The sequence below is a fragment of the Nestor notabilis genome, unplaced genomic scaffold (genome assembly GCF_000696875.1).
Source record: "Nestor notabilis isolate BGI_N333 unplaced genomic scaffold, ASM69687v1 scaffold26452, whole genome shotgun sequence".
Lineage (NCBI taxonomy): Eukaryota > Metazoa > Chordata > Aves > Psittaciformes > Psittacidae > Nestor > Nestor notabilis.
The window spans coordinates 8108-31151 of record NW_009919205.1 but is presented as its reverse complement, the minus strand read 5'-3'; the positions used below and the strand labels follow the sequence as shown (position 1 = coordinate 31151).

The 23044-nt window shown below is 39.7% G+C and overlaps 1 protein-coding gene across 1 annotated transcript in view; it reads left to right on the top strand.

The window, feature by feature from the left end:
* CA8 (carbonic anhydrase VIII) overlaps positions 1 to 23044 on the top strand; it is a gene marked incomplete at its 5' end in the record, with an annotated part of 35922 nt that overhangs the window by 10363 nt on the left and 2515 nt on the right. Inside the window, 4 exons of the mRNA XM_010010131.1 lie at positions 12184 to 12279; positions 14719 to 14781; positions 16167 to 16215; positions 18873 to 18985. Of these exons, the coding sequence (XP_010008433.1) occupies positions 12184 to 12279; positions 14719 to 14781; positions 16167 to 16215; positions 18873 to 18985 (321 nt within the window). The remainder of the gene's footprint in view (positions 1 to 12183; positions 12280 to 14718; positions 14782 to 16166; positions 16216 to 18872; positions 18986 to 23044) is intronic.

The following is a 23044-nucleotide window of genomic DNA, read 5'->3' as shown; positions in this document are numbered from 1 at the left end:
TACCAGGATAGAGAATTTCAGTATTCTTTTAAGAAATAAATGGTCCAAACTACAGATGACTGAACAGAAGCTTTCTAAGAAGAAATGTCGCAGGTGGAGAGAAGCTGGGTGAAGGAAATGAGAATGAAAAGAAAGTAAGGAGTGACTCAAGAGGGAAGCCCTTCTCTGGGCTCCCTGTGCTATCTTAACGTCAGCTCATTGGTTTAGTTCTGCCAGAAGTTGCAGACAGTTTTTGTGCTTCACCTGTAATACACATTTTGTACCAAATTAACTTGCAGTCATTCTGGGCTAAGGTGCAATGTTCAGTCACAGCCTGTAGTAACAGGTTTGGTGGTGAGGCAGGCAAGTGCCATTGAGCAAAATAGGTTGTAGCAATCCCTGTCTGCCAGGGAAACAATATAGCCTCTGATACTTTAAAAAAGATGTGAATCTTTTCAAGTCCTTGAGCAAGATTACGGCTTTGCCCTCTCCTTTACTTTCTCATACGCATGTCTTGGTGACAGTGCTTGTACTTTAGGATATAGAGGCTGCTATCGTGACATCCCGTATTGCAAACCCCATTCTAAACTCTAACGTGGCTGCGTATGTTTTCTCTCTGCTGTGAGAGAAGGGCTTGTGTAATCACTTAGGAGATGGCACTTCTGAAGTGGATAGAAACCCAGGTTTGAGCACAGCAAGATGGCTGCTTTGTCTCTTCCTTGTCATTTTTCTTGCTGTGTGCCCGTGCCGTGATTTGCTTCAGTTGTACATGATTTTCTAATTTCTGCCATGATTGCTGCTGGCACTCTGCTCACATCTTACTTCACTTTCCTGGTGCCTTGGTTTTCCTATTTGCTTTTTCTTGGCACTGTACCCTAACCATTAGGCATAACTGCTTTTCTGTCTAAGACCTGTTACTTGTGGAAGAAGCTGAGAAAGGAGATACCTTGTTTTGTCATTTTCCACACTGAGTGCTTGAGTCAAGACCATTCTTAGGTTGGCCCCAGTGTGTGAGTCAATACTCTTGCGTTATAATAGCTTTCTAACGGTAAACCCAAAATTTTATGTTATTTGTGCTAATGATGCACTTATGGCTCTTAAGAGGTAACGGATGAAACTTGTAGGTGATCTAAGAGCTGAAAACCTTTGAAGGCTTATATAAGCATTTGCTGTCATGCCTGAGTGCTTCACAGGAACAAATAATTTAATCTTTAAAACATCAGTACAAGGGAGACAAGTTCTGCTATTGCAAACAAACTGGTAGAAAACAAGTCAAAGGGATTAAATTGTTTGGCCATGGTCACACATGATGCCTTTTTCAGAACTGACAGAGAACTGACTCATGATTCCTAGATGCTTGAATGCTAAGACTTTCAAACACTCTAGTACTGAAATACCTAATTTAGTCTGTAAATCCCAGTGTAGCAATTTAACCCCCGGGGCTATCCGATGCCGTAGTCTGTAGACTACACTGCTGGCAATGAGAGAGTCTCACTGGTCATTCCTGCCTTTTTGCTGTGCCACCATTAAGCCACATAATGAACTGGACTGGGGAACAGTTAAAGTTTAACAAAATTTAGGGAGTTTATGGAACTATGGGAGAGGTGAAAAGTATAACACCATTATGCAATGTGCAAACTAGCAATTAAAAAGAAAACTGTTGGAGGTGCATAATGACGTTTATTATTTCAATGGAAGCTTAGCCAACATTACAGGAAAAAGCCTGACTGAGTTTCCTAGAGGAGTGTAGTATGGAAGAGCAGCTGCTCACTGGAGAACAGTCAAGATTATGGCTTAAGAAGATAAAACGCAGCTGCAGATTCTCATCTCTTCAGAGACCCTTAGCTTTGAAACACAGAGGGATTCAAAACAGTTGCTAATAAAACTTAGTAAATTAGCAGGGAAGGAGTGCTTTTTATTCTGCCTTCATTAGAGAATCTATTGTTGAAAATTAAATCAGTGATTTAAATCCTTCTACATACAAACAGTCTGGGTTTAAATCCAAGACAACAGATTGCCACCAACACTGCAGAATTGGACATGCTTGTATTAAATCCTTAGTCATATAAATAACACTTCCAGAATTAAATGCTTAACCCATAGCACTTCGTGTTTTCTGTCTTCTTGATGGCATTGCTAGTCTGTAATATCACCAGCTATTCATCAAGGGCCAGTCCTTTTTCCAAGCTTCGTGCTTTCTAACTGTGGAGCTATAAAGGAGCTATAAAAGCACATGCAGACACATATCCACACCCGCTCAGGCTGGCAAGAATCCAGAGTAAAAGCAGACTGGAGAGTCCTTGCTTTCTCCTTCCTGGCCTTCGTAGTTCAAGGGAAGGAAGAAGAAAAGCTTGAATGTGTATTTGTTCCTGTTAGCACAGGTAAGGGCAGACCCAGGGCACCTCAGCCTAGATGTTTGCTGGGGCCAGACGTGGTATCAGGGAACAATAATCTGCTCTGTGGTGCTCCTTGCTTCATGCACTGAGCAGAAACTTGGCACAGTGAAGAGTCTGACCTATGAATCTGACAGTAATAACTGTGTAGCTTTTTGTTTTCTTATTGATTAGGTTGATAGCAAAAGCGATAGAAACAAGGGTATTTTGTCTTTTTCATTTGTTTTCTTAGCGTGCACACTTCTGTTACAGTTGGAAAAATGTTAATTTTTGATTAATTCCTGTTTTCATCTCCTGTGTCTGCCAGTATAAATAAGCAATGCCTGTGCACACAAATTATGAGTTACAGCATCCTCAGATTCTCCTGCACCCTTCGATGTATTGCCAGTGGTTTTGCTAAGAAGCAGGCAAGCTGATGTTTCATGTCAGCAACTTCCATGGGCAGACAAGGAGATATTTTGATCTTCTGTTCAAGGCCTGAACAAAAAGGGTCTACATGGAATTTTCAAAGCTTTCTGGAGACTGGTGTCATTTATAGAAACTTAAGATAGGTAAAGACATTGGCGTGGTTGTGTTAACCAGGAAGATAGTTTATGCCTCCCTGCGAGTGCTGAGAACTGCTGTGGTGTTCAGCTTTGTGTCACCCTCCATGTATCCCCTTCTTGCTTCCTAACCTTGTATACAGTGGAAATGAAGCCTCTCCCTGAAGAGTTAGTCTGTCTGGTTAGAAGAGGGACACAGGATTTGACCTGTTTTTTCTTTTTTAATTATGTTTAATTTTTTTGTTTTATTTTGTTTAAAAAGCTTTTGGCTTCTTTTGCCAGCACAGAAACACAAGTACTCAGGTGGAATTTTTATGGTTCCCATCACTTCTTAGCTTACTGTTTGTAACTGTAGTCTTCTGAATCTTCCCATATATGTCAGTACTTCCTGGTGTTAATTTCATTTTTTCAATGGGCAGGTAGTTCTTTGTCTTATATGAAATGACGCTACTGCATGTGATTAGACTGTTCAAAGGGAACATGTATTCCTGCTTACTATTAGATGTTCCAGTGTTTTTATTACTCTTTTTCAGTATGGCTTACCAATGTAGATACTTCTTTAGAACAGCGATTTGTCACAGCAACTGCCAGAGTGTTGCCTGAGATGCTGCAAATGGTTCAGTAGTTGCACTGTTCCTTGCCTTTTCATTGGCACACCTGAAGATACGCCACACAGTTGCCTAGGCTACTTTTGCTGCTGCGTGGTCGGCTTTTTGGAAAGAGAATAGATTTTGGAAGGTATCTGTGCAAACCTTCCTTTTATGATCCAATTAAAATAATTTTATTTACTGTCATGTTACAGTTCTGCCCTCTTTCAAAGATGTTTGTGGAGAGAACACCAGTCAGCAAGTGTTCTGGACTACTCTGATGTCCCAGTCAAGTATCTGTTCTGCATGTTTTAGGTGTGAGTTTAGTTTTTGACTTGAGAAATACAGTATTTCACACTGTGACTGCAAAATTGTTTAAACAGTGTCTCCAGGATACCGTGGACTCTGCTCCAACTTGATTTGTTTGTACCTAATTTCTCTGATTTTAGATTACAGACTTCTTTGTTCAGGGAATGTCATCTTGTTCTGTGCAAACTTAGAGCCTGATGGCTAACCCACAGACTAGGAGGCCTGCTAGATCTTTAACACTTTCAATATATGGTAACAGGCAGAAGTCCAGCAGAAGATGGGCTTTCCCTTCTCCCACATTGTATTAATTTGCAGGTTTTTAATGCTAACAGTGTTGTCATCCTTGTTTCTTGGTGCTGCTTTCAGCTTGTCTCTCCTAGTGCTGAAGTTAGCATTGCTTTTAAAGATAGGCAAAGAGTTCCCTTTTTGTAATTTTTTTTTATGGCAAAGATCTATGTATGAAATTTTGAAGATTTAATTTCTGCTGAAATTCAGGAACATTTTGGCACCTATCCATGACAGGAGCCTAGAAGAATTCAAGTCTACAGGCATAAACCAACTACACCGATTAAGAACCTAACTCCCTTGGATACTTCCTCATCTTCTTCTTGATTTTGCCCAGAGTTCATGATCTAGTAATTTGCTTTTATTTGCTTTTGCATTTCCAAAGGAAGCATATTTACATTGACTGAACTGTAATGTTTAACCATGCAGGCTTTGTTAAGGTTTTATGGGGTTTTGTTTTTTTTGTGGCATGGGGTATGTACACGTACTCCTGCTTCTCCTGAGATATTTTCAAACATCCTCTATATCATTTCCATTAACTCTAATTTCCTAAACCTCTCCTTCAGGCTGTTAATAACTAACTTAAGTTTTTCTTAATCACTTTTCTTGAAGCTGTGTGCCCTGGTCATATCCTTGGTTCAGTCCCCTTGTGAGGATTTGGAACTTTATTACTGTATGTTATGGTCACTGCCAGCAGCTTAGTCAATTGCTTCCTGAAACAATTCAGTGCCAAGTCAAGTATCAAGTCATAAATTCTTGTGTGCATGTATAATAGCAAGACACAATTTTTCCACATTTTGTCCTCCTGTGATGTTGCTTATGAAATATTTGTGTTATTGAAATTACACATCGTTATTGTACAAGTAGGTTGTGTTGCCTTCTATTATTACTAGCTGAAATCTTCAGCTTCATTTCATCCCTCTCAACCCAGGAAAAAGACTTTATGCTGGCCCTCAGGTAGTCAGAGTTTCCCATTTGTACTGTTCCCTCTTCAGCTTTTATGGCATGTTGTGAATGAAACTAGAATATAGAGACATCTAACAAACTTGGGCGAGTTCAGGACAGCAGTTCTTTGATCTACAGTCTTCAGCAGAGCAGCTCTAAAGCTGCTTTAATTTACCTTAGGGATATAGATTCATCCCTGAGATGGTGTTTATGTGGAATCAGAACAGAATTTCAGCTCCACTCTCTTCTCAGCAGTGACAGAAATATGGCAAAAAGAAATGTGTCAAAATTTCCAGACTAACATGTTTTAGATGCAACTCTGGTTAAGAAGTGGTGATACAATATTTACCTATTCGTCTTCTGAAATATAGCCTATGTGAATTAAAATAAGACCTGGGAATATATAAGAGCATACATATAATGTATGTCCCATCCTTAGATCCCTTCTTGTTCTGTAACATTACTAGACTAAGCAGACTTTTCCAGACCTTGTGGTTGCTAGTTGCAGAGCTAACAAGAAATAGCTGCATAACCTAGTTTGGACAAAGGAACAAAGCTTTCCAGAAGATCAATTTACACATGATGAAGAATGCATTGAAGAAAGCAGCTTTTGTAATAATTAGCTCCTTACTAAAGAGAGTGGAAAAAGTACAATGGGTGATTGCAACAGCAACATAGATTCAAGCAAGCCTAGTGATGATAGTATCTCAATCTGATATTGTAATAGGTTGATGTGCGGGTCTGAAGAGGAATTATTTAAAAATTACCATCTTCTATTGTGTGTAGAGCATAAACAGGAGCCAGCTAAACAAAAGGATCCCCTGTGTCAGAATCTTTTGCAATATGGCCTATAGTTGCCAATGAGGTTAAGGCAGGACCTACACCCAGGCTGGGCAGGTGTTCTGTGTGGCCTCCTTCTCCCTCACCTGTGGGTGGTTTTATCCCACATAAGTCCCCTGTGGGGCCTGGGTCTGGTGAGGTTTTGTTGATACATTTCCCCTTGACTCCACTGGTGCTTTCTTCCCAACTGCATAGCCAGTGGAAACACTATACATTGAACAGTGTTTTATAGGGATCCCAGTAACAAATTAGGGTTTCAGTAGTTTAGCAGCAAGCATTCATAAAGAAAGCAGTAATAGTATGTGGAGTCCTTTTTATGGTAGCAAGTCATTCCAGAGTGTGCAGATTTATGGCAAATTTGTAACATTGAGATTATGTAAGAGGGCAGAAATGTTGGAGCAGAGTCCTCCTTCTCCTCTTACTGTTAATCAGATACATCATAACAAAAGAGGAGCTGTGATATATTTGAGAATGTATTTTCCTATAAGGGATGCGCCTGTCTCATGTTTGCTCTGGCACTTGGGTGACAGATATACACTAGGATGTTGCAGTAAGGGACAGAGCTAGCAGCAACATTTCTGACATTGAAAGAGTCAGGTAAGCTTAGGTGAAAGTAAGCTTAGAGGTGAAACATGGTCATTCACATAGGTGGGTGACTGAGAAGGTGTGAGAAAGAGGTCATTCAGGAGTCAACCAAGAGGTGTCACTCTGGTGGTCATGGGCAATTCATGCCTGGGCTCCTGAACAGAGGCTCCTGGGAGTGTGCAAGGGCAAAAGGTGAACGACATAGGTTTTGACAAGAGAGATTCCATTTAGGTACAAGGAGAAAAAAATCCTTTGCTATGGAGGAGGTTAGACACAGAACAGGTTACCCAGAGCAGTTGTAGGATCTCCGTTGTTGGAGCTAAACAAACTTAGTCAAACAAGGCCCTGAGCAACCTGATCTCATGTTGCTTTGATGAAAGCATGATCTCATGATGACTTTGAATTAGTAGCTAACTTTGAAGCTGGTGTTGCTGTGAATGGGGGAAGGAGGCAGTTGAACTTCAGAGGCCACTTCCAACGTAAATTATCCTGTCATTGTATGTTTTTATGTGTGGGCTGGGAATCAAGTAAGGTCAGCAATAGAGTTTAAAGGACCATTTTTGCTCTCAGTGAGTGTAGGACCCTGCATATTTCCACAAAGCAGGCAATGCCCCAGACAGGGGAATAACGTACATGTTTTTGCAACTTGGTTTTTATTAAAGAGCAACTGGCTTTCAGAACAGATAAATGTGCTAGGTCATTGATTCCTGCCAAAATCTGTCATCCCAGGGACTGACTCTGTGTAAAAATCTAGCATCCCAGGCCTTTTTTTTGTAGTGACATAAAGGAGGTTTGTGTAGCAGAGAAGAGAATGGATTCAAGTGTAGGGTTTTCATTTGTTTATTGATTTTAAAGCCAGAATCTCAGGTCCTTACTCAGTTTTGAGAGTACTGCTTTGAGACAGGCCTCTTGTTCATGACAGTGTCAGCTTTTCCTAAGCAAGAACATTAGGACTGGGATCAGTAGTCTTTTGGTTGAGCGGAAATGAGATGAAAATTGGGAAGATTCTCAGAATATGTTCAGTGCAGAATAATCCTTCTGTGGGGTTTGATCTACTACCTGGAATAATTTCTTTATCTTGCCTGTGAAGAAGAGTCCCTCCAGCTCCCTTCACAGAACAAATCTACTTTATCAGCACATTATTATTGTTTGTCTTAATGAGTTTACAGTTTACCTGATTTTAAGGAAGTCGCTGCTACAATTCTTTGATTTACAGCTGGTATGTTAAAAGGCTCCAAATTATTGTCTAAAAGAAAAATGGATTTTTTTGAATGCTCAAAGGCGTTTCTCACAGTTTTCTGATGACTTATTGTAAAAATATACAGTCTGGCATGCTAAGCCAGATACTGATAAATAGTGACAGCATAGCTGACTCATTTTGGTTATATAGAACCATCATAACTACTGAGTATCAAAACATTAGCTTACAAGTTGAGGAGTGTCTCGCCTGCCCTACTGACATGCGCAGCTTGTTTGTGCTCTGAATGAAAACCACACAATGGTAAGCTGCCAGCACACTGCAGCTGATTATTTAAAAACCCCACATGGTTATGTTCATATCAGAGACTGGCACCCCTTGTGAATATGCACTTTTTATGTAGCTGTTTCAAATCAATGTGAAACTGAAGGTTACCAAAAATCTAATAAGCCTCTCTTGCTATTGCTACTTGTAAGATACAGATGTGTGGGTATGAAGTTGTCAGTGTGCGTGTCCATTGTATTACACTGACAGTTCCAAGATTTGTAAGAGCATTTGAGTCTGTCCTCTGTGCACATCTGATTCCCATAAAATATTAACAAGAGTTACAGGCCATGTTGTTTGTGGACTGTACTCTCTAGAGTTCAAATTTTGTAATGTTTGTAGACTTTTTGCCATCTTTTTTTTAACTGTTATCTGATGTTTTCATCTGATGTCATATTACAAACAAAACCAGAGCAAACCAAAAGGCAGAACATGTCCAGAGAACCACACAAATACACAGGATAAACCATGACTTGAAAGCAACGCTTTGCTACGCTCAGGCCTTACCACTTCCTTGTTAATATTTCTCTTTCTGAATCACTTTTTTGTGTACTTACCCAGCCCCCACCTGAGCTACATTTTTCCTGCTCTGTAGAAGAAGTAATTTGATTTGACTTCCATTTATTTAAGTGCATGTTGACAACCATTTATTTATTTCAGCGTGCATGCATGGGCTTATCAGAGAGCAAAAGATGTAGAGCCTGTTGGCATGTTGTTAGGAAATATTATGGTATTAATTATTATTTTCCATTAGGTTGCCTGTCTAATTTCAGTTTGCAAATCCCTAATGACAGAACCTTTTCTGTGAATAGCTATTCCAAATATCACCTTCCTGCAGAACATGGGAATGTAATAAATTTGCTGCTGGATCAGGCCAGCGGGTCATCCAGTACGCTGTCTTTAGCAGTGTCAGGGATGATGTACAGGGAGAGGGCATGAGGCTGACCACTTTTTGTTGTACTCCCTAGTCATCTACCATCACAGGACTAGGAGTGCTAGAGGCAGCACCTCAGCTGTTCTCTCTAGTGTCTGTTTTTGGACTTGTCCATAACTTGTCTAATGCATTTATGAAGCTGCTGATACTGTTTGGGACCACAGTGCTTATGACAGTAAGTTCACAACCTGCTGTGCAAAAACCAAAATTGATCACTAATCTACTTTAATTATTGCCACCACTAAGGAAGTAGCACAGTGAGATCTTAAACACAGATGACAAGTCCATTCTACCTTGGGCTTTAGCAGCCCAGTACAAAATGGTAATTCCTGTTCCAAGGAGTGTACTATATATTTTAAGCATCCTTGAGCAAAACCTCAAAGTTACAGAAACCATACCTTTAGTAATGTTGGTTACTAAACCTGAACTTAGTCTAGGGGTGTCTAGAGTAGCCATAAGTACATCCCTTTTCTGTGTTTGTGTTATGTTAGGGTTTTTTTTCAGTAGACCATCCTGACCTCTGTTGAGCTGGTAGAAAGGAAGGGGGCCTGGAGGCGATGCAGAGACCTAAAGATACTCTTAAAATGCATAGCTAATACTTAACTTACTCTCCCCATGTCCCTTGGATATGTGGGAAGATGTGCTGGCCGGTAGGTGTGTTCCCTGGAAAGCAGTTCCAGCTACAGGTTTTTTTGCATTGTGCCCACACCTTGGAGCCTGATTTCCCCAGCCCCCCCCCCCCCCCCCCCCCCCCCGCCTTTAAGCAGCAGCTGTGTCTTTTGCAGTATGTCTTCCTGTCAGGCTGTTTATGCTGCTGCACAGACTAATTCTAGACCTTGTAATGTTTTACAGTATTACACAGAGGTTTTGGTGTAATTTTTCTACGTGCTATATAGCCTTATCATAGGAAAATCTTTGTCCTGATAAGCCTGCTGCCTAGGACAGGACAACAGTCTGTTTGTGGATAAACTGGAGTCATTGCTGGTATGGCCTGAAGCACTTGCTCATTTTCATTTTGCTGGGGCTCAGCGTTTTCCTTTAAAATCGTCAGAAAAAACCCAGTGTTGTCAGAACGCTGACAAACGTCAGATTGGACTTCACCTCCAAAGCCACGGCAGCTTTAGCCAAGACCTGCCTGTTGACACAGTCAAAGTCATGGTCTCTTTACATTTGGCAATCGCCCTCAGTGCTATTGTTCCAGTCACCAAAGGACAAGGTTGCTTTGACATGTCCAACCAACCACGTCGCAGTGCCATGCTGCGCTGTTCTCGCTGCACCAAGGGCATTGCCATCCCGACTGCGAGGCACCCAGCCCTTTACTTTCGCCTTTGCTTCTTAACGTCAGGATTTAGGTGAGAACTATGGGGCTCCCTGAGCCCCCTCTAGTGGATAGCTGATGGAAACGCCAGGCTCGTCTCTGGGAAAATGCGGTGGTGGTGGGGGTAATTCTGTGCCTGCTAACGTGAGCCTGGGAGACTGGAGCCTCATTATTTGATCCTGCGGTTCTGTTTCTTTAAAAGCCAAAGGCAAATCAAATGTGTACCAAAGCGCTTTATAGCTGATAAAGTACACGGCACCAAGTAAATCCATGGGCAATAGATAGCTTAATTCTAACAGTGAGCATTTGTATGTCTAGAAGGTTTGTAGCTGTGGGCAAGTACATTTGTATTAGTGTTCTCATGTGCAAAGGGATTATGTTTTTTTTTAAGAAAAAGGTTTCATGTTTTTAGCACAGCAGACGCCTTTGATCAGCATTTTTGTGTGATAATTTGGAATTGAATTTGATTTACAGTATGTTGATTTAAAATTTTGTATTGACTTTTGAAATGACAGTCATCAAGAGGAGTGCCCAGAATTCTCATCAGAGAATAAATAAAGGGAGAGTGATTGCTTGGGGAACCGGTCTTCTAAAATGCTGAGATGACCGACTAAACTGCTGTTGTCTGAGGGTCAATAAGCATTTCACAGAGGCAGAAATGAAACACAAAGTAGGAAGACTGTTTTAAAAACTAATTTTGCTGAAGGTGGAAACAATGTTAGATAACAGGTTGACATTTTAACTTCTTAGACACATGACTGAGCAAAGCATTGATCACGATTTTACAACGGGAATTAAATCTAAGAGTTTGTATTTTTTAGCTGTTTTATCTATCTGAAATGTGCAAAAGTTGTTGGCAGATAAACTTCAAAGCAGCTGTGCTTAGGATGTTGAAGCTTTGCAATGTTATCAGACCCAGCCACAGAGATTGCATTTTAGCATTAGTGCTGGAAAAACTCGTGTTTGAAATGCATATTACCTCTCAGTACAGTAGATACTGCCCTTCCTTCCTTCCTTCCTGCCTGCCTGCCTGCCTGCCTGCTGTCCCGCCTTCCTTCCTTCCTTCCTTCCTTCCTGCCTGCCTGCCCGCCTGCCTTCCTGCTTTCTTGCCTGCCTGCCTTCATGCCTGCCTGCCTGTCTGCCTCCCTCTCTTCTTCTCTTTCCAACTGTTCTGTCTTCCAGCACTTTTCTTAAACACCACTTCCCAAATCACGCTGTGACATCTCACCAGAGGAGACTTTGTGTTTACTATCCCATGTCTGCTGCCTGACTTGCATTCATGCATAAACTCCTACAGGCCCAGCTACCCTGTGGGAGAAGGCAGTTGAGGGCTCATAGTTTACTCTTTAGCATCCCTTTCACTGCTGTCCCTAAGGTGGTCCTCCAGCCATTTTTCTCTGCTTGACTTTCTGTACATTTAACCTTTCCTGAAATCACTTCTCCTGCTCTTACTAGTGACATTTGAGTGACTTGTCTTGGGGGGTGACAATGTGGGACAAGTGACATTAAGATAGTACAGTTGACCAGTCAAATGTGTGTTCAGACAGCCTATGTCTATAATCATACTCCTGCCTTGGAAGAGTGCTGGCTGGCTGAGAGGTAAAATGGGTGGGTTGCATCAGCTGACATCATTTCAGTATTCAAAGTGAGGGAGTTGGTAAATCACCATTAACATCATTAGCATAGTTACACTTTTGTTGTAGATATTTGGTAACTGGCTGTACATCACTTTCTCTGCAGCTGTCCTTTTTTTTCATGGGATTCCTGATGTTTATAATAGGAATCCACTTACATATACATGCACAGCCATAGGCATACACATATGAATACTCACGCATGCACACACACACGCGCTGAGGCTTTGTTAATTGTTGTTTACCGCTGGTGGGTTTTTTATGGCAAAACATATTTCTCTATCAATCTGTTTGCACTGCTTTGTTTTAGCTTCATCTAATGCACTGGAACTCCACACTGTACAGCAGCATTGATGAGGCAGTAGGGAAGAAGCACGGCATAGCTATTATTGCTTTGTTTGTGCAGGTAAGTTTCCTGTGTTGCACTATCGTTTGTCTGAAGAGAATGAGTTCCTTTCCATTTTCTTTCATTTTTAATGATTTCATAAAAAAAAATAAAGAATGTGTAACTGCTGGTATTCTATTAGAAACATACTTCTCAGTCATGTCTTTGATTGTGAATTAAACAAGCAATTCTTGTTTAAACAGGTTATTGGGAGTATGTTAGTTAAAGAAGGGGTGATACATAATCAGTCATCTCTCTGTGGCTCTGGCTATAAGTAGATATCTAGATATCCTCTGAGGGCAGAATGAGGGTTGTTAGGAGGCACAAGTGCTTCACTGTCTCTGTGATTGTTGTTCTCCATTCCTGGCCAAGACTACTGTTTGAGGACTGAGGAACTATACAGAGGAGATGAGGAAAGGAAGAAGAGGACTAACCCATTGGCATGCTAAAAACAGATAGTAGGCTTGTGCTTTTCTGAATGCAGAGGCAAGTCTGTGTTTCAATTCACACAGAAGGAATGTGAGGTGGCGTGGCATTACTTCTTCAGAGATGCTGGTCTGATAATGTAGCAGGTCTTGCCACAGACCCCCAGGAAAAAGGCTGCGACAAGGAGGCTTAGACCTTCCTTGGGAGAAGGTGTAATGCAAGCTGGGAAGTTAGCCCCATAATCTAATTCCTGTTGAAGGTGTGTCAAGGGCTGCACCCTATAAAGAAGATTTTGAGTTTTAGTCCTCAAACACCAAATTCTTGTCCTCCTCATGAGAAATGGCAAACTGTTTTATTTAAATGGGTTTGGAGGAAGAGGTTTAGAGTTCATGCTTAGATCAAATGAATTTTCTTTCACAGTGATATTATTAATTTGTTGTATTTCATAATGAGTTTATGAGTGCCTTTGAGCTTTACCTCTGTTTGAATTTAAAGGTACATTGGTTACAGCTCCAACACTCAGAACTGCTAAAAATGGAAGTTAGAAAGTCTTCAGTTTTGTATCTGGAGGGCTGTGTAATAATTGCATATGTAAGTCACCTTTTAATTTCAGCAGAGGTAACCTTCAAGTTAGTTAGAAAGTTATATATAAGTTCTTAAATAAATCTGAAACTTCAATGGTACATTTTCCATTTCTGGTCTCTCACCTTTGTCAGGATTCATAAGCATTCCGAAAGGCTTTTTCATTAGCCAAGAAAGGCATCATGTAATTACAGCTGGCCAAGGAATAACAGCATTTATGCTGCTTATTAAAGGAACAGGGACAGGAAATTCGGTGAACATTTTTTCTGTTACAAAGGCATGGAAATACAGTAGTTTTGCACCACAGTTCTCAAAGACATCATTTTAAGTTCAGTGAAAATATTTTCACTGATTTAAGTGTCAGCCCGTGGTGATTATTAATTTAGAAACAGTGTCTTTGAAGTGATTTCCATATCTTTTATGCACTTTGAAGGTTTTAAATTGAAATTCCATTCTGAAACAAAAGAAAATCCTCTTAAATTTCTTGAAATAACAACGTACCTCTTGTTTGACGTTCAGTTGTTTCCTTCCAGTGACTACTGTGCAGTTCTATTCCAAAAGAAACAAAAAGCAAGCAAATTTTCAGGGTCTAGTTCTGCTCTCACTCATGCCCGCTTCATTCCTCCCCTCAAATGTGTACACACTGGCAAAGAAATCAAGTGGAAGGCTGTCCTTAGTCTTCCTATTTTGACAATGTTGTTCTGAAGGTAAAAGCTAGGCTCCTAGAATGGGTGATTTAGATCAGAAGCATCTGAAATGAGTGTGCAGAGTGAACAACATTCATGGAAAATAAGAATCTCTTATTTCAACAATGGGTTTCTTTTGAAAGCCCTATCTTCCGTGCATTTGGTAAAGGCAGTGCTGTAGGCTGCCGGAATCACTGGTGGGATCACTGGTGGGATCACTGGCAGGATTCTAGAGATGCCATGAGGCAGGGGATCTGGCATTCTGCACTCTGCAGGCAGGAAAACCTCCCCCAAGCTTCACAGATACCTTGGGCCAGATTTGCAATGCTGTGGGGACAAATTCAAAAAGTGCCTGCCATGCTTGTTCTCTCTGTTCCTTTCTGTGTACTCTTCTGATGAAAATGGGTAAGGACAAACTGTATCCTTGGCATTTATATGCCATAATGCTGCATGATTTTGACTCTACATGCAGTATATGCTGCAAAACAGGGTAGTCAAAATTTACCAGACTTAACTGTAACTCTTCTGTTCTGTGAGTTTCTGTCTCTGCTTTAAAGTTACTTACACCTTGTTTCCTTCTGTCTGGTGGCTTTACAGTGATTTAATTGTTTGGAGTTGCCATGTATCAGTGTATTTGGTTAATACAATGCTGTGTAGTTTGACTAAAACCAACTACAGAACTTACTCTTCTGGCTGACCTCTGTCTTGCCTTAAAGTTTCTGAAATAGCAAAATACTGAAACTCGTCTCTGCTTGCTGCATTTCAGATAGGAAAAGAGCACGTAGGCCTGAAGGCTGTAACTGAAATTCTCCAGGACATCCAGTACAAGGTAAGGCATTGTCTGAAGAAATGCTTCCTTCGCTGACCAGGTAGAGGGAGAGTAGGCGAGTGAAGGGTCTGTGTGAAGCTAAGAGACAGGTTTCAGATGTGTTTGTAGTAGAGCTCTGTGTGAAAACATGGTCTGCATGTTTTTGTGGTCTGCATCAGAACCTCAGCATTTTACAGTATTCAGATAATATACAGTCTTTGTAGTTGTTTCCTTTTCTGGTGGCCAGAAAATTTGATCTCCTATATCGGTAACTGATTGCAAATAGAACCTTTTCAGTGATTTTCATGGAGTCAGTGTGAATGTAAGCACTGCAACATGCTTAGCGAACACCAGCAGCAGTATCTCCAAACCTATCTGGTTTTAATTTGTAGAGGAAAAGAATAGATGAACTGAGCACCCATATTAACTTGCAGTGGGAAATCAGCAAACACAGAATGCCGTCTTGTCAGGTGGATTATGTGTGGGGATCCTAAAGAGCAGATAATAAGCCTAGCAGGACTGAGGAGATATGAGTGCTCTCCAGAATGTTGATGCTATCTTAAATGACCTTGGGCAAGTTACTTCCATCTCTCTGCTTCATGTCTCTGTCTGTGACATAGAAATAATCATACTTACCTTTGATTTTAAAGGACTTTGAGATATATTAATGAGATGTTCTGTATTGGTCTGGAGAAATTAGCCATTCACCTCAGTGGATGCTGAAGTGTAGAAAAATTAGAAGCTGTTATTATAATGGAATTGAAAATCTTTCAGTAAAATAATATATGGTAAACTTTAGTCATGATGCTTAAGATTACAAACTCATTGTTTATGAAGGTGTCGGGGAAAACAATTAATGTATAGAACTCTGTAGTTTCACTACTGAAATGACAGCCAAGTAGAGAAAGGTCATTAAAGGCCTCATCATTGTGAGTGTGTTATACTAATGACTTTCACAGGGTCAACATCAAATGTACTTTTGGCATACATAAAATTTTCTTGCATTAAATACGTGGAACCAGCATTATCTTATTAAGTGTCATCCACATCAGTCAAGGCAAAGCTCACTTTGGCCCTTGGATTTTAAACTCTGTTTGTATGGAAACCCTCGGTTTCATGTAGAGAATTTCAAGGCTGGGACCTGGAAGGAGCCCAGGTACTAAAGGCAGAAAGTTAACAAATCGCTGGGATAACCTTAGAGTACAAAATAAAGCAGAATAAAAAATGTGTTTGTGTAACTGCAGGGACAAATGCAATGATGATGAAATGGGGGATAGTAATGAGGTTACTTTGCACAGGAATTCAAGGCTTAATGTTATAAGAACACGCAGTGCGTTTTACCTCTCCATTTATCATCATTTTATTAAGAAACTAGATATGAGATTGATTTGTATTCACTTTTTCAGGGAAAGTCCAAAACAATACCCTGTTTTAATCCCAACTCTTTATTGCCAGGTAGGTGCCTTTGCTTACTTTTGTGTGTGTGGATTAGTAGCTTATTGCAGAGGCTGAGACAATCTTGAGCTAAAGCATAGTCTAATTGCAGGCCTGGGAGTGTGTCCCATAAGGTGGTAATGTGTTTTGCACCTAGTAGTGCTACCAGGGATAGGGATGAAGTCCCTTTGGAATTTATGATACATCTGCACCTGTGAGTGGGATGTGATACTGTAGTCCATGCACTGCTGGCAACACTGTGGCTAATTTTCTTGATGATTTATCATCCCATCTAAAGGAGGAGCTGTGTGTATTCCTTTCTCTACTTTGTCACAGAACAGGAAGCATAAGGTTACCCACTTACCAAGGTAGCCTTTTTGGCAGCATCAAAAGTCAATGCCATAACACAATGACAGTTGTGTAGCATACAAGGAGTAGTGACAATGGGACGCAAATTCAAATTCATATAGCTAAAATTAAAAGAGTAATAGTAAGAAACAACCACTACCTCTACTACTTGTCTACTACTACTCCACTACCTTGTCTTGAGAAAAACATGACTTTTTTAAAAAAGGCATTTCTACAAGATGAATGTTTCTGCAAGGAATCCTTGTGAGCTAAATTCTGCATCACAGTGGGAAGATCTTTAATTTTCAGAGTACTCCAGGTCTACATGAAACTGTATTAATTATATATATCAAAAGAATATTGTTTAGGTTGCAAAGTCAAGCGCTCAGCAATTAGGAATTGCAGGAATTAAGGCTGCCTGTGCCCTTTCATGCATATATGTTTTAAAACCTCTTTTAATTGCGTGACCATAAGGTATTTTTCACAGGAGCCCTGCTTCACAGTTCCTGTTTGATGGTGATCGAGTCACATAAACCAAATTTTTCATAAGTCATCTCTAACTATGTGTTCCTCATTTTCTAGGTGCCCGACTTGAGATCATGGGGTCTGATTTGCAGAAGTGCTGAGTGCTTACACCTCCAACTGAAGTCAATGGGAGCAGTGCTCTGACTGCATTAAGTGCTATAGAAAGTTAACTACTCTGAGAAATCAGGTTCTAAGCATCTCATATTGAACAGCTCAAATGAATAGATGCATTTGACATTAACTTCTCTGTGCCTCAGTTCCCCCTCTTTAACGTGTGGGGGTAATCTGTCTTTCCTCACCACAGTGGGGTGTTGGACAGATCAATTTGTGTTTGTGGAGCACTCAGACACTGAAAAAATGAGTGCATTAGAAATACAAAAAATGACAAAATATGGTCCTTCTAACAAGCAGGATTTGAATAGCATAGGAAAAAGAAGACCAAGGACCACATATTGTATTGAGAAATCCAAATGTTATTAGAGGATTTTCAAAACAAAATAATCCATCTTTGCAAGTAAATGATGACAGGTTTTCTAGAAAAGACATATGTGATCATGTAACAAGATGGTGTCAGAGTACATGCACAGGATGGGCTGAATTAATTCTTGCAGTTCTTAACTCTTGAGTGTTTGATAATGCAACTTGCTTTCAGTGGATTTGCTATGTAATTCCCTAACTGAGAAGGAAAATTACTCCAACAAAACAAAATCCATCCACTGACAGTCTCAGGCTTCATTAGCAAAATTTAATTCTACTGATACTCCTCTGAGCTAGTAGTGAAATGGCAGTAACAGGTTAGGTCAACCAAGCAAGTTTATTTGTTTCCAATCTCACATTCTGTCCTTGTCAAGACAGTCACAATCTTCCCCCTAGCTCTCCATGGCATGATTAACCACCCTTTGTTTCCAGTTCCTCTCTAGGTTTGTTTCTTGTCCCTTCTTTTACAGTCAGGCAGTTTCCCCTTCATACATCTTAAGCTGTGTCAGGGAGTGATTTGTGAGTATGGCCTACAGCAGCAAAGGAAAGCACTGTGTAGTCTTGCAAAGTGCACTGTGACTGAAATCTTGGAGGAATTAAAACCATTAACATCGAACTGTTGTATGTTGTGTTGTATGTAGAGTTAAAACTCTGCTTGGACAAACCATTGCACATTTTCTTGAGAGACAACAGTTCTTTATGAACCTATTAATAAGCTTATAAACTTATTAAAATCAATTTATTCTTAAATCAACCTTGATTTTTTTCCCCTATGAAATTCAACTCTCTTTTCCAAAGCTAGGAGGCTTCAGTGCATCTCAAAAAATACATCACTAGAATTGTGAACTGAAAAGTTTGGCTTGAACTGTCTTCACTCAATTTTTCTAAAAAATGAAATAAAATCATCCTTGGGACATGTTCTAAATGTGGAAGTCAGTGAAAACTTGGTCACCACAGCCCCTCTGCCTTCAAAATGTGATGTCTCTTTCAGCTTTGTCACTAACAGGAGTTCTTTATCACTACATTATTTATTTGCTGTGTTAGTTTAATGAATTGTGTGTGTTATTTTTGACATCTATAAAGTGGCATTTTCATCTTTAAAATACTCATGTGCAGGGAGAAGTTACTGCAATATAATAACCAGAAGCTCATGTACATTCACATGAGAAAGTAGAGGGCAGTGCTTGGCAGGTTATAAATTCACACCTTAGCGTACTGTGTACTAACTTCATCATATGAACAAGCTCGTGGCTGTCATAAGTTGTCATAATTGAAAGACAGAGTGATCTTCCTTAATGTCATTAAAATTTCACGTCTTTTAATTTCAGATCCTCTTCTGCGTGACTACTGGGTGTATGAGGGCTCTCTAACCATTCCACCCTGCAGTGAAGGTGTCACCTGGATATTATTCCGCTATCCTTTGACTGTGTCCCAAGTGCAGGTAACAGCTGTGCTTAAAGTGACCTTGGAATATGGTTATGAGCTAAAGGTTATAGCGTGCAAATATATATATCAGGACATTATATCTGTTCTCCTTGAAGATCCCATTAGATCAGTACATGGCTTTTCAAATAAAGGTTAAGCCTTTTGAGTCACTGAAAGCAACGCAAAGGTCAGAGATGAAAAACCTTATCATTTATCATCTGCATTTAAAATAATTCTTTATTTAAGTGAAAGAAAAAGAAAGAAAGAAGTCAATGGGCAAAAGAAATTCAATTCTTTGTAATTGTAAGCTTTCAAATATCACTGCTTTTTGATGTTAAAGGAACAAAAAGTCACAGGGAGACACTATGTCCTGGAGAATGAAAAATGTTAACGTAGTACAGGCTAGCTATATTGCATTGAACTATATATAACTTATCTTGCTTTTTTAATTCTGTTTTATAATATATGTTAAATGGAAAGTACTTATTTAAATTTGATTTCACATGTGTGTCTTTTAAAGTTGTTTTTTTTTATAAATTTTATCTAACAGTCATGTAAGCCTTTCTATAGAAAACATTTCAAAATTGTCTGCAAATAATCCCAATAAAAACAATGGAAACTTGGGATGAATATTCTCCCACAGTCTGTGAATCCCCCTTGGAGAAATGTGAGTTTAATTTAAGTGGAACTATTGAGAATCCCTGAAGGTGAATGTGTTAATTTTTCATTGCCTGCTCTGAAGCATGGGCAAACACAAGGGAGAAAGTATTAAAGGTGATAAATTCAGATTTACGTTATTTCATCTTTAACACTCTAAATTTTTTCTAGTAACCCCAGCACAATATTTTCACAATTTGGCAGTGTTTCTTTTCGTATGAAAACTGAATTCTAGTTCTAGTCATAGGATAAAAGCAGTGGCTCCCAGTATCTGTACGGTAGCTGCAACTTAAATGTATCCCATCATGAATCTGGTATTTATTTGACTATGAAAGGATAAGTCTTATGGCTGCTTACTACTGAGTAAAAAGGAAACAGAACTCTGTTGGCATTATTAGATTCAGAATAACTTGAAAAGACACAGTGCATTTTGTAACTTGGCAGCTAATTGTCCAGATATGATATGGATAAATAAAAGTACTTAATCAGACTTACACAGACCATAGCTATTACACTGAGACATTGTATAATTTTTTATTTCATGCTACTTGCAGATTTTGTGGTCTCTATTCCCTTTTAATCCAGTCAATGCACAGAGGAGGGCACAGTTCAATCCATCCACGTGTGGTGGGAGATGGAAGGCCAGGTTGGACAGACCCTTGGGCGACATGGTCTAGAGGGAGGTGTCCCTGCCTATGGCAGGGTGGTTGGAACTTGATGGTCTTAAGGTCCTTTCCAACCCAAACCATTCTATGATTCTGTGGTGAGAGGGGGAATGAAAGAGGAATTAAGCAGAGAAACACGACTTTAGTTAACATTATTATGTACTCATTTACTACAAGAAAACAAGGTGTTGGAGCATGGTGTGAAGGGGCTGAGCCTCCAGAAGTTAATATCATGCCTGGGGAAAAGAGTGTGATTCATAGCCATGGCCTTCCTTAGGTGAGGGGTAGCTGTTTTGTGTTTTGCTGCCTTAAGTTGTTGTAAACCAAATCCAGTAAGAACATTGCAGTGACGAAGGGCACACAAGTCGTGAAGGGGCTTTTTTCCTGCCACAGACAGGTATGTATGCAGGTGAGACGTGGCACTGGAGCAGAGTGAGAGACTGGAGTGAATGCATGCCAATATGATCCACTATACTTTGGACTTGTTGTAGATCATCATCACTTAGAAAAAAAATCCTCACTGATAATTACAAATGCAGCAGCACTAAAGTTAAGGTTGTGCAGAAGAAACATGGTAAGGACATGAAGGACTTTTGCCAAGGTGGTATAAAAATTTTACTGTATCAGTTACTGCTTTCAGATGTCAATTGAAAATAAGTATGTGAACAAGTGAGAGATGGTGATTCTGGGATTCTAAATTCAAAAGGGACTGAGAGTTCTCCATGATGCCCAAAATAAGATTTTTGGGCATCAGAATATTTTGCTATAGCCTAGGCATCCAAGATTTTAACTTGTAATTAGCATTTTGGCTGCAGTTAAGTATTGGGCCTCTTTTGTGCATGTGGGCATGAGTGCCTATGAGAGATTCAGTTTAAGGAGAGATCGGAAATGTAAGGCCTTTTGTCTATGGAAAATAAGAGGATGTAGTATAGCATACACCGTTCTCTCATCCATGGAAGGCTGGTAAAGGCATTTAATTTTGTTAAGCCTGCTTGTAGTGTTAAAGAATAGATTTCAGCACAAATGCATTTCTAATGGATTTAAATACACTATTTTACATGTGTCATTAACTTGTAGAACTTTCTTCTGTGGGATATTAATGAACACAGCTTATGAAACTTCAAGCCATTTATATAAATACTAGTAGCATCTGTGGTTATAGCCAATAATAGACAAATTCAAGGCTTTCTACTTTCATTTTTCAGGCCATAAAATAATCAACTGCTGAGTGTCAATAACAAGAAACACTGAAGAGCAACACATTCTGATATGGAATAGGTTTTATTGCCTTCCTTTGATGAAGCTACTTAATATATTGTAGACAAGATATTCATATTCTCTTTTTCTATAATTAACACAACAATATTGATTAGCTTAACAAACTGTGGGTCATAAGGGAAAAAAAATGAAGGAAATTGCAATTCTAGTTCATGGTCACATCTGTATATTTTCACATTTGCTTATTTTGAAACAATGAATAAGTATTTTGGCATAGGTGTAATAGGCTGACCATTGCAAAGTAGGGAAGCTTTTTCTGTTTCTTCTGAAGACATTTATAGATAGTAAAGTTCAACTGATCAGCTGATTTGCTGCTTATCCAAGTCAGTGTTAAGTGAAAGGAGATTTCATCTGTACATGCACCTCACTTCAGCAGCTGGGATCCGAGCATGTTGGTTATATCAATAACAAAAAAGCAAGCTAGGACTGCAGTTAGGAAGTACTTTGCTGGAGTCCATTGCTGTTTCCTCATTGGGAGTCACTGGCTTCACTTCCATCAGAGAGCTATCCAGAGGTCTGGATAGAGTGTGCAAGCAACTCTTCTCCCCCGGAGAATAAGGGCTTTGCAAATCTGGTTCTGGGAGTTTTATTACTGACCTCAGTGGAAAGGAGCTTGTCTGGGAAGCTGCACCCTGCAGTGCTTTTTTAACATATTCCTGCTCACCTTTTGTGTTTATCATCCTCACTTGTCCTATGTTGTAATATACAGCCCAGAAAGAACTGTGTTGACTGCTTTTGTGAGACATCTCACCCATGCATCTACGTTGCTGAAATGCAATGGGTGAAAATAGAAAACTCATTCCTGTTAGGCCAGTAAAGAGCAGGAAATAATTGAAAAAGACTTGCTCGTGCTTCTTTCCACTATATTTTTTAAAAACTGGACATTTATGAATAATGTGCTTTGTGGTTCACTGAAGCCCAGAACAAGTATATTGTCTAAGCCACTCAGAATAGGGATTTTAAACAATGATGCAGCATGGAGCTGTCATTCTGCTGTACTCTTTGTCTGAGTTAACTGGCTTTGTATTGAATGGCAAGGTCTCTAGTCCTTTTGTGTACCTCATTCAAAATCAAGACCTCCCAAAGCACAGAAATAGTAGCTAGCATATGGTGCTGGAGTGGGAATTGTATAAAGTTTATGTAGTCTGTGAAATAAAGTGCTCTGACAGGTTCATGGTATTCAGGCAAAAGGATAATGCTTCTATTCCTCATATAGAAGAAATGTCTGTAGAAAACATGCAAATTCTTTGTTTCTTGTGTTCTATTCTACAGCAAATATTTAAGGGAAGTAGAAAAAAGCACTGTTCAGGATCTGAATAAAGGGAAGTGGTAAAAACATTCTTGCAAAATTCTTCAAAGTATAAACTGATAGTGGCTGTTAACATTGTGATTTACTTCTTCACTGGTTAGAATTTGTTCCTGAAGGCCTAAGTCATCCTCAGTGTCTTCTGGAATGAGAAAAGCTTTTGTGAATG